The 12,040-nt window shown below is 47.1% G+C and overlaps 1 protein-coding gene across 4 annotated transcripts in view; it reads right to left on the reverse strand.

Annotated features, from left to right (window-relative positions):
* RBMS3 (RNA binding motif single stranded interacting protein 3) overlaps positions 1-8,756 on the reverse strand; it is a 651,451-nt gene extending 642,695 nt beyond the window's left edge. For 3 of the 4 annotated variants that reach the window (XM_088521151.1, XM_088521150.1, XM_088521152.1), the window contains exons 1-2: positions 8,193-8,238; positions 7,492-7,685 (exon numbers count right to left, since the gene is read on the reverse strand). In XM_088521151.1, the coding sequence (XP_088377277.1) occupies positions 7,492-7,685; position 8,193 (195 nt within the window). In that variant the 5' untranslated portion in view covers positions 8,194-8,238. Of the gene's footprint in view, positions 1-7,491; positions 7,686-8,192; positions 8,239-8,446 lie in introns of those variants that run through there. The other variant, XM_088521153.1, reaches the window with a different exon arrangement.
* Between the last annotated feature and the right edge of the window lie 3,284 nt (positions 8,757-12,040).

Genomic DNA, 12,040 nt, shown 5'->3' on the forward strand with positions numbered 1-12,040 from the left:
GTGTTAACTTGGGGCCTGAGACTGTAATTTTTATTCACCCAACACTTGTTTTTTTTCAATCAAGAAAACCATTTACATTCTGCTTCCATAACAAGATTGGTCTTCACTTAATAGAATGTATAATAAAAATATCAGCTGTATTTAAACACATGGCAGAAGCCATTAGGCATGGAAGAATTACACTTTTTCTCATAAATCATGGCTGTCTAACAGAATTTTATACATGACTGTCCTTGCCCATACTATGATCCAAATTGTGCCCTGTATTTTCCCAGTTAAAATGCACTGGTTACTATAGTTTCTGGAACAATTCATATTTTCCCTATAGAGCAGAAAGCAATGAGAGTAAATGAAACAAAAAAGTTTTCATTATAGAGAGAGAAGAACTTCAGAGCCAAGGAGGAAGGATGAGGAGTGAGGAAGGAAAGGAAACTTGTAGAATCTTTATTATTTTTAATACCTTTCAGGTCTGTCCTTTTTATTTCATTACCTGTTTAGATATCACACTGGCACCTGATCTGAGTACTACTTCCATGCAAATTACTGCTGCTTTTGTTGTCATTTTTCCTATCTACAGCCGTGGCCCCATTTTCTTCACTATTCGGGTATTTTCTGAGAAACAGGTTGTTAGAAACTAATAATGCTACTGAGACTGTGCAAATTTTTATGCCCTTACTGGATAATTACTCCTGGCAGCCAGTCAGCGCAGAAATCCACCTAGCAAACCGCTGGGAAATAATCCGAGCCGCGATGCGAGCGGCTTGGCTACGGCCAAGCACGGCTCAGCCGGATATGGAACCAAGCAAAAACGGCACCGGGTCACACGCCAGCGACGAAACTTCATTTTTCACGCTGAGCAGCCAGGTCAACCTTCTGCGGTAGATTAAGACACACCACGCGGGCCGGATGCAAGAGGACACGAGCTTTTGCCACACAGAGGGATGGTCTAAAAACACTGGGAGCGTGCAGCAAAAGCCTGGGAGCGGCGTGTAACAACACGGGTATTGTTCTCCCTCGGCTCCATCGCTCGGCCATTGTGCGAAGGCCCGTGTTCGCTACAAGCTGGCAGCCGAGCCCGGGCAGGCACGGGGACCTGGCGCGAGGGAGGAGGGAACGGCCACGCACTGCTCCCGCGGGGCAGTTGTCCCGTGCCGGCCACGCAGCTCCCGAGAAGACCACTCGGGAGGATGGGGCCAAACTCTTCTCGGTGGTGCCCGTGACAGGACAAGGGGTAACGGGTGAAAGTTGAAACACGGAAAGTTTAATTTCCATGTGAGGAAGAACTTCTTTCCTGTGAGGGCGACAGAGCCCTGGAACAGGCTGCCCAGAGAGTTGTGGAGTCTCCTTCTCTGGAGATCTCCAAAACCCGCCTGGATGCCACCCTGTGCCACGTGCTCTGGGTGTCCCTGCTGGAGCAGGGGGTTGGATTAGATGACCTCTAGAGGTCCCTTCCAACCTCAACCATTCTGCGAGTCTGTGATTCTGTAACGCTGCCCATTCCAACGCTGCGGCTTGCCCCGACACGGATCTGCCCTCTGCCATCCTGCACGCAGAGATTGCGATTCCACTTCCGATGACTCGAGAGTGTGTTTCCTTCCCACCCGTGATGCCCAATGTTTGTCTCCAGATTTATTATGTAATCAAGCCCACGTGCACTTCATTTTGCTTCGCAATAACCGTACGCAGTACTTACTTCTTATGAAGCCTCCACATAGCAATTAATATTTCTGTGTTTATCGCTGGAACCATTCAGGGGGTGACCTATTTTTCAAGCTTCATCCACCTATTGATCACTTGGTCAAAAAATTTAAATGGCTGTTCATTTTGCCAAAACATTTCTCATGTGGTTTATTTAAGGGGGGTTAGTATTTTAGTTAGTGTATTCTTCTTTCTGAAGTCTCAGTATTGGATATGATTTTAAAAGAACAGTCTGTCATGTATGTTGGCTTTTTATCCAAACTGGCAAAGCTCAGAAGTCAATTCCTGTTCTTTCTAACTGCTAACTTCTGCTTGAACTCTAACATAAAAACAGTATTGGATGTCATTCTCTCAGTTCTTGATTCTAAATACACCACTTGAAGACTTTTAAATGCATATTTATTCTACCGAAGGTAACATTATTTCACATGTCAGTGAAAGAAATTCTCAGTATATGAGATAAAAAGGAATTCTGGAGTTACAAAAATTATGAGGCCTAATTTCCAGAATCTCTTACCCCTATGGATTCTCTGATGTCTAATAAAAAGTGAGTTTAGTAGTCCTGCCTGCAGCTATTGAGGTACTGACAATTTTTCTCTCTCTCTATCTTTCTTTTTCTCTCTCTTTTTCCCATCTCTTCTCATCTGGTTATTTTTGTAGTAAAGGCACAATCCTAGGTTCATCTAAGGATTCTCTCACTAGAAGGCAAGCAAAGCGCGAGTGGCAGAGCACATCAAATACACAGAAATGCAAAAGAAGACCTGCCAGAAAAGCAAGGCTCTAAGTTCACAGTGAATTTCCTCTTTTTTTTTCCCAAGTCCAAAATCATATATTTTAATTCTTACAGCAGACAGCCCCTGGGATCAGCTCACTGAGACACATTAATAGCCCAGGTGCTGCCTGCAGCAGTGAATAACACACAGGACCAAGCTCTTCCGCCCCAGGCACCTGCCGGGTGCTGTGGCCCTGGCAGCCGCGTTGGGGACACGACTCCAGGAATGAGGGCCGCAAGCCGGGGGGCTGCAGGACAGACAACGCGGCACGTCCAGGGCCCACCGCGCGGGGACACGCTCGCCACGCAGGCAATGGGAGCTTGGGGGAAACAGGGTGCTGAGACGAGTTTGCCTTCATACCTTGTCCTCAGCAAGACACTGAACCGTGCAGATCGATACCAAGATCAAGATGGCCCACGGCATGGGAAAGAGCGGCTTAAAATTAAAAATAGATGAGTAAAACTGGACCTGGAGAAGATAAAGTTGATGTTGCTGGGCTGAGGAAGGATTTCTGAAAGGTTCCTAGCAGCGAGTTAGATAGAGGGACATTATTCATCAGCTCCGTCCACGCTTTCAAGATATACTGGAATTTGTCTGAGATCAGGCTCTCAGAATAGCAACAGCCACGAGTAAAATCTCCTGCCATCTCGGGGTGGCTCCGAGCCTGCCCGTCCGGGCAGACGGCGGCCTGACCTTGGCTGCCCACGTCTGCATTACGTCTCGGCAGGCCCACGGCTCGCGATACACCCGGCACAAAGCCGCCCGCTCTTGGGGAGCTCCAGCTCGCGCCGAATGCTGCGTTTTATCTCATCACCAGGAGAAGCTACTGCAATCAGCACCAGGCAGTGCTGCCTGCCTCAGTTCTTTGTCCTGCACACCCCAAACTCGCTGCCCTTATCCGTTGCTGATTTCAGTTTCAGCTCTTGGCTCTTAGCTTCACGTTGTCAACAGGCTGGGCCCAGGTTATCTGAAGAAAACATCTAAATCTCCAGGTGCTTGATAACTGCTCTCCTATGCACCGTGGAACAGCCTACAGGAAGATAAATCCACCTGACCTGACTTGAGAATGACCTCTTCCTCAAATGAAACTTCCCACCCCCTTCTCGAAGCATAAATTGCCTTAGACTGTGTCTTCTCTCAACATAAACACAGAGCAACGTTTTTTGAGCCAAACAAAGCTAAACACATAAAATAAATAATTACCCCCCAAAAAAACATCCCCTGAAGATGCTTTCACTCTTCCTGACTTACTCCTCGTGGAGGACGAGTGAACAATCTCCTTACTGCTGGCAGTAATAGCATAAATGCACTAGCAGAAGGCTTTTGGATACTGTCAGTCAGCCTTGATGCAGACCACATGTAGAGCAGAGCAGAATTCCCATGTTAATACCAGCGCCTTCCCCCAAAGCACTCATTTTTTCGCCTCTGAAAGCTTGCACACCTGGGTACCACTCTCACGCAGCAATATGACAGAAGAGGATTCCAGGAAACGACATCCAAATAAGCCCATAAAACACTTCAGACCTCTTATATCAAATACCAACAATTTGCTTTTGAACTAGAATACCATGTACCCAGCCCAGATAGATAGGCTTGCTATTGCTGTAACCTTGGTGCGCTCATTTCCATGTAAATACACAGAGGGTTCTTCACCTTGGAGCTATTTCACAGGGGTTCTCCTATCTGGAATGTAGGGATAAAGTGAGAGCTGTGGGTGTGCTTCTACATCAGCTGTGCAAGCTTTGAGAACCTCAGGTATACAGAGGTTTCCCTCATTGGAAAAGAAAATAAAATGAACTTTCTTTGGGGGAGGGTGCAGGACCAGTTTCTGGAGGACAGTGGAGGGCTGCACCGTCCTTCCGAAAATAAAAACACAGTCCTGGAAATGAAACCACTGAAAGTCCTAATTCAGGGGGACCACCCCTGGGAAAAACTGGGTCATAAGGCCAGCTGCAGCACGTGTTACCTGCAAAGCCACCCATTGGTTATTCCTGAAGGCGAAGCCCTCGCTAAATGGATCCTTTCAAAGATACCATCACTCCAAAGCGGGCTGGGACGAATCCTCACCACAAAGGACGGCTCTGCTTGCCCTCGCAGCGAGTCCCATGGTGGCCAGACGGCGTGACGGCCACCCCTGCACAACCTGTCGCGGGGCACGGAGACGCAGCCGACGCTGCACGCCCGCTCCCCGGTCACCCACTTTGGGAACGTCAACGCGCTGCTGTATATAGGGCTAGACCTACGTGCTTCCGCCTAAAATAACAGACACAGCCGTAGGAGTGTTGACAAACACCTTCTGAGGTGTTTTGCCTTCGGAAAATAAATGATATCCATACCGAATCAGTCATCTTTAAAATCCCGCATTCTACTACCATTTCTGTTTAATTTTTCCCCCATATAAACAGCAACTATGTTTTAAAGCACCTATTATTGTATATTTAAGAAATTATAAAATTGGTCTTCCTCATTTCCCTACTCTACTACTGATTGGAAACTGTATCACGGCACACGGGCGCGTGGGAGGTCTCTAGGTCTCACCGCACTTACGCATACGCTTATCTTTAATCAAGTGCACATCCCTGTCGAAGATAGTAGGATGTATGTGAAGTTATGTACGTGCTTCAGAATTTTACTGACGTTCAAACACAAGAGCTAAAGCGCTAAAGAGTTAAAGAATAAACATATTCCAGAGGGAAAAAAAAGACACAATATCCATACAAATGACACTACAGTGCAACCTTCTACTGAAATTCTATAGAGATAAGAAAATATTTAACTAATGTAGCAATGGTCATTTCGGAGACTGTGACAAAAAGTAGCTTTACTGCAGTGGAAATTTGACTTGGTTGCATTTAGGTGAACGCAAGACTCTTTTCACCATCCATAGGAATGGAGCTGAATGATACGTACAAGGGTATTTATAATTCAGGAATGATCCCAAACAGCAAATCCTGACAGTGGAATCATGAGATACCATAAAACCTTAATACTCACACACCCATAAATGTAAACATCAGGAAATCAAGTTCTAATACTCTTTACAATTTCCATGTAGATTGCTTCAGTTCTAAAATGTATCAGTGTGCCTCTGACATTTGTTTACAGGTCAAATAAACAATAGTCTTGTTATTTCAATTCATTTTAAAAGTTCTTAGATGATATTTCCAGCAATATTTTGGTTTTGTTTTGTGGTTGGATTTTTTTTCCATAATTGTGTTGGCTTGTACTATCACTTTAATGGGTTTTCCCAGTCTCATCACGTTTCTGGTGCCACTCTCTTACTGAATATCTAAAAAATGGCACTTATATGAAGTACGAGTTGCCCTGGCACAGCATCCAGAAAATATACATATGACTAGGGAGGTTCAAGATGCCACAGCATTCCCCTAAAATATAAACTAAAGTCATTGTCAATATTTTGGGCATGGCAAGATTGAAAAAGCTGATATTTTATAATAATAATAATAATAATAATAATAATAATAATAATAATAATAATAATATAATTATAATTATAATATGCCACACTAATTTTGTAGGGCTACAACTGGGAAAAAAATAGCACTTTGTTTCTCTGTCCCTAAATTGCTGACACACAGAATAAAACAATGACACAATACTGGATTATCTAAACATATTAACTAGTTATACTATGGATAATTGGGACTTCTCTAGCACTCATTCACCTTCAGTCCTATGCTGTTTGCCTGCCTTGTGTCCACCATTGGTAAAACATTAGACAAGAGTGTGTGGCAAATCAGAAAGTAACTATTGAGCACAAATTTGTGCTGATGGCAGGGTTTTCAAATGCTCGAGGCACTGGCATAGCCAGCTCTGTATGTAAATGGCAACCTTGACTCTACATTTTAATTATTTTGCAAGAACGCATTTTAAGTTCCATTAAGCAAGACGCTGTAAGGAAAGGGGGCCTGGAAAAAAGCACACAGGCGGACACACGCTCGCGCGAATCATTTACCTCTGTGCAGCAAAATGCAGTTACGACAGCATTAAATATTCATCAGCTCCAGGGAGCTGAAATTCTGTCTATATCGATCATAACGCACATTTTAACGCATACAGCACCCGCTATCATTTTAAAAAATAAAATCCCCGTATCCACCTTATTAAGCTGTACAGGCCCCGCTCAAAGGATCAGTCTTTCATGCTGCCTCTTAATAAAAAGACTAGGAGAGATTTTACCAAACAATAACAACTGAAAAAGTATTTGAGGTAAAATTACAAAGTGCTGGGGGTGCATTTTTCCACACCCCCCCTGCATTTCTCACGATGAGCCCAATTCCGGCCATGTGGCCCCAGGGGGGTGACAGAGTTGTGGCATTAATTTATTGCGCTGCCGGTTTGGATTCCTTCGTTGTGTCCCCACTCCCTGCGCGTTCGCAGCAGAAAACAAAACTGTAGTAAAACTAGTTTATGAAACGTGGCTCAAATCCAGTGCATTGCAACATTTCTTTTTTCATTTACAGCGGGGATATTTGCAGTCTGTTATGGGGTATCGCTCCCAGAATTATGCAGATTTCAGCAAAACATAAATGGATTTTTTTTTTTTTTTTTGCCGTTCAGCACGCCCAGCCGCCGCTCGCGACACCCGCCTGTCGCGACAGCACTTGCCCGTGTCGGCGGCCTGCGGCCACCGCCGACCCGCTCCGCGGCGCCCCCGGCCGCGCTCGGGCCCTCCCCGCGCCGCCCACGGCCACGCGGCCCCGCGCGTGGCCACGAGGACAAAAGCGGCCGCCGCACGCGCCGTGCCCGCGGCCCCGGGCACCTCCGCGGGGGCGACGTGACCCATTTGCCGCCCCAGTGTCGCGCCCGCCGGCCCGGCCGCGATGGATGACACAGCAGCCGCCACCGACCCCCGAGCGGGGGAAACTTCGGTGGCGGCCCCGGGGCCCGCTCGGCCCCGCCGTGTCCTCGCGCAACCCCCGGCGCCGCGGGCGGCCCCGGCCCCGGCGCCCCCTCCGCCCGCGGCGGCGGAGCGCGGAGCGGCGCGGCTCGCACCTACCTTCTTGTCCTCTTTGTCGCTGCTCTGTCGCCGCTCCGGGTGGCCGCCGTCGGCCGCGGCGGGGGCCGGCTCGGCGGGCTGCCCATCGCGCTGGTGCGGGCGCTGGTGCGGGCAGGCGGCGGAGCCCGACGCCGGGGGGATGGGCTCCGGGCACGGAGAAACTCCCTGAACATCCATCTCCATCTTCCAGCTCACTGTGCGGCGAGACAAAAGCAGGCGAACACTTTCCACCAGCGCGCGCCTGGCTTTTTTTTCTCTCTCTCTCTCTCTTTTTTTTTCCCCTCTTTCTTTCTTTTCTTTTTTTTTTTTCCCCTCTTCCTTCCTTTCCCCTCTCAGGAGACCGTGACTCGCATGGTGGCTCCGGCCGCCCCTGCCGCACCGATCCGGCGGCTGCAATTCCCCCCGCGGCGGCTGCACACTTTGGTATCCAGCGGGTGTGAGTGAGTGAGTGAGTGAGTGAGTGAGTGAGTGAGTGAGTGAGTGAGTGCGCGGGTGTGAGCGCGGGTGTGAGTGCGGGTGTGAGCGCGGGTGCGAGCGCGGGTGCGGGTGTGAGTGCGGGTGCGAGCGCGGGTGCGGGTGCGAGCGCGCCCGTGTCCTTGTCGCGGTGGCCTTGAGGCGCCCCTCGGCCGCGCGCTGAGTGAGCGGCTCGCTCGCCCGCGAGCCCAGCGCCCGGCCCCAGCCTAATTGGGGTGGTTATTTACTTTGCGTTATCTCTGTCCCAGGCCCGGACAAGCCCTTTTGGCCGCAGCCCCTTGAACAAAGTTGGCTGGAGGGAGCCGAGCGCGGAGAGGGGGGTGGGGACGAGGGGAAATCACCGGGATTTAACACAGCCGAACTGACAATAACCCGGTAATGTCAAGTAAAAGTTAAACCTCCCCCTTCCTCCCCTCCCCCTCTCCCCTCTCCACATCCCAGGCAAGCGCAATACAGCAAAGCAGAACAAGCGATTTCAGACCTGTGCAAGGTGCTGGTGGCGAGGAGGAGAGACGAGCATTTACCCGATCGTGGCTTTTATTTTTATTTTTTCCCCCCTCCCGCACCACCCGCTATTGCAAACGTGGGCTCCTCGATGTTAATCTGCTCTCGGTGGCCTGAGTGGATGTGTGTGACTGGAGCTCCCTCTCGCTCAGGCTGCCAGCGCCACGCAGCATTGCACAAGGAGAGCCCGAGTGAGGAGGAAAACAAGAGCAAATTCAGGCAGGAAATCTAAAGCAGGACCAGCCAGCGGCTCTCTGGGTTTGTTAGAAAAAAAAATCAAGAAGAAAAAAAAATCATGTGTAAACTGGGTTTGTTGGAAAAAAAATAAAGAAGAAAAAAAATCATGTGTAAATTAAATCGTGACTGCATATGGGATTATTTTATTCTCTACATTAGCTTCCTTCTTGGCCTGAAGTTATACATGGTAGGGCAAAAAAAAAAAAAGCAATCTCATTAGGAGCGTTTGATACCAGAACAAGCCATTTCTCAGTGGTGCTTGAGCCGAGCCAACTTTCCCCCGTTTTCACATTGCACAAATGAATGGTGAGGGGCGACGCGATCGTTTTTAAATCAGGACACCGCCAGGTGACCAGTCTGCACGGCTAAATATAACAGCACACTGTCCCGAGCAGCAGCTGCTTTGGAAGGCAGCTGCAAACACCTACCGGGGCCGCAGGTCCAAGACACGCATCGCGCGATGCACGTGCTGACCTCTCCATCTGCGCCACGGAGACACTGGGCTGGAGCCACAGGAGTGGCTGCTCCACACCAGAACTGACTCTGTCCCACACCAGAACTGACTCTGTCCCAGGGCGTTTTGCTGTGTGGGTGACTAGCGGGTACCTGTGGGGTCCTTGTGTGCTTGACCTTGGCTCCCATTACTCCCCAGTAGGATCCATACTGTGGGATCCTGCAGAGCTCACTGCAAGCAAATACTTGGACAAAGGGCAAGAGCTAATCTCGCAATAGAGGAAAAAAAGTCTTTGCGACAAATCTGAGTTGTATTTTAAAAATACAAGGCTAATGAGTCTTCAGTATTCTTCACTTCAGCTACTACCATTATCTTGGGTTAGTGCAAATATGGTTCATTTCTACCAAAACCATCAGCCCTAATGTTTAAAATAAGTACGAATACAATTATATCCCAGATACTAGAGCCTATAATAAAATAATTTAGATTACTGACAAATCATTTATCTATTTTTAAACATTTAAACACAGTCTGCAATCTCAGGGTGGAAGGATGAGGTTTTGGCCGTTCTGTGTACTCGTAGAGCTTTAGCCCCATTAGCTAAAAGCAGCTCTAACTACAAACATGCTCTTTGGAGGAATCTGTTTGCACAGCCCTGACGGTTGCAGAACATGTACAAAGGTGGAATTTGCTGTAGAGCAGCCCATAGCAGGCGTCGAGATTACAAGCTACCCCACTGGCAGGCAGCCTGTGCAGGCACCATTTCTTTCGACATACAACAGGGCCAACAAAGCACACGAGGAACAAAATTAGGTGCTCTGGTGCTTTTCTGGTGTCAGGCAAAGTACCTCCAGTAGCACAGGCTGGAAAATGGCAAGATAAAGGTGAAAATAAAAATATGTATTTTTTTGCTGCAGTACACACTTATAAAAATATTGATGAATGATACAGAAACCTTGCCATGGTGGATAATATTAAAGAACACTACTAGAAAATAACAAATCAGGTAAATTTACCCATTTCCAGAACTGTAAACTAAAAATGAAAACCAGACTGAAACAACTAAAAATAGAGAAAAGCTAACCCAAATACAAACGTTTCACCACGTGCTCTGAAGCTTACTAGAGCTGGACATTGGCAGAGGACCAAGGAAAACTAATTCCAAAGGTGGGGGCCCTCGACTGAGAATGTTGCTCCTAATGCTGGAGAGTTTAACCCCCCAAGCCACCAGAAGCGTCTCAGATGGTTCGAATGATCATGAGAAGAGCCAGGCAGGGCCTAGAGCGAATGAAAGTCAGTACAAAGAATTGTACCCAGCTTCTGATTTTAAAATTTTCATTTCCTTTTCCAATCTTCTTTGTTGTTGTTGTCGTTTTTTTCCTCTCACTGCACACCATTGCAACTGTTATTACAAATAATTAATCAGACCTGGGTGTTCCCAGCGGTTCTCCGTGCAAACCAGGCTTCTGCACCAGCTGCCATTTTTCAAGGGATATCAAGAGCATCCTGAGTAGAAGGTGTTTTCTCAGGCTAAGGCAAAGCTAATCAGTGCAAATAATGGTCTTCAGACCAAACATATTTTCAGACAATAGCAGTAACTGCAAGACTATGAGCCCTGACAAATCCGACAGGAAGCCGGAAATCTGAACCAGCAGGCTGTAAAGGAGGTGAGAAACACGACCTCCATCAGTCTTCCAAGCTCGCCTTCTGACAAACATCAGCGTCCACAGGTGCGAGCAGCAGCAAGTTTCCTTTCACCCTGATGTTCTCTGGTAAGCACTGACAAAACAGGGTTAGAGATCCTGTTAATGCAACATGCTGCAGAGCTGAGTAGTTAGCTGGTATTGAGTAATCAAGAGTTTTCAGTGTTTTCAATTAATTTCATGTGTATGTCACACACGAGCTGTAACTGCATATTCCTGTTTGAAGCTGAGGTGGAACGATGGCAAGGCCAGATCCTGCATCATATGGTAACTCTCTTGAAGGCAATTCATTGAGAAGCAGAAACCAGGGAGTCTCACTGGAGGGCAAGTCAATCCACACCAGAAAGGCCCTGTCGGTAACAAAACAATATTTGTGCTGAATGCTTTCCAGATGTGCTGACAGCAAGAACAAAATCAGCATGGATCCTTCACTCCTGTTCACTGTGCCAGAACAGCACACATTTTAGATTCTGTATCAAATATTAAAGTACACTGTTGAATATGGACCATCTATTACCATACACAACATGCACTGAGAATTTCTGAGCCCAGTTCTATTGTTCATTTTTTTTCCGAGAAAACTAGCATTAAAATACTGCTGGAAATCAATACTGCAACTCATTAGCACACGCTCCATGCTCCTGCATATTTTGCAGCTGTGGGTTGTGCTCTGAAAAGGTGTAGGTGGCTAAATAGATTCCAGAGGCACTGACATTCTTAAAGGCAAAAGGAAAACATTTCAAGACCAACTACATTCTTCACGTCTCAGAAATTAAAATTAGGGAGTGATGAGACTATGAATTTAATTAAAGACCAAGTATCAGAACTATTTGATGGAAAAGGTCAAAGATTTCTTGTTCAGTGTCATTCTTGCATTTTTTTCTGCCTATGATCAGATAATACTACAACATACTGCACAAGCCACATGGCAGGAGAATCCTCTGCCGCCCAAAGTAATAAGACAGGAAGTGGTGGGAAGAGACATAGACAAATTTAATGATTTCCTAGGATCACCAAGTAGTACAGTGGCAGATCAGGAAACAGAACACCTACGCCTTTTCTATGGTCTCTTCCTTCTGTCATTTGCCATTTGTTTCATTTGGTCATTAGCATGTCACTTTTTAGGTATAGATTTTTTAAAATAACTAGTTAATGAACTACAACATTCATTCATGTT

The sequence above is a fragment of the Tinamus guttatus genome, unplaced genomic scaffold, assembly GCF_059628265.1.
Source record: "Tinamus guttatus ecotype Peru unplaced genomic scaffold, ASM5962826v1 Tinamus_guttatus_pri_ptg000115l, whole genome shotgun sequence".
NCBI classification, from domain to species: Eukaryota; Metazoa; Chordata; class Aves; order Tinamiformes; family Tinamidae; genus Tinamus; species Tinamus guttatus.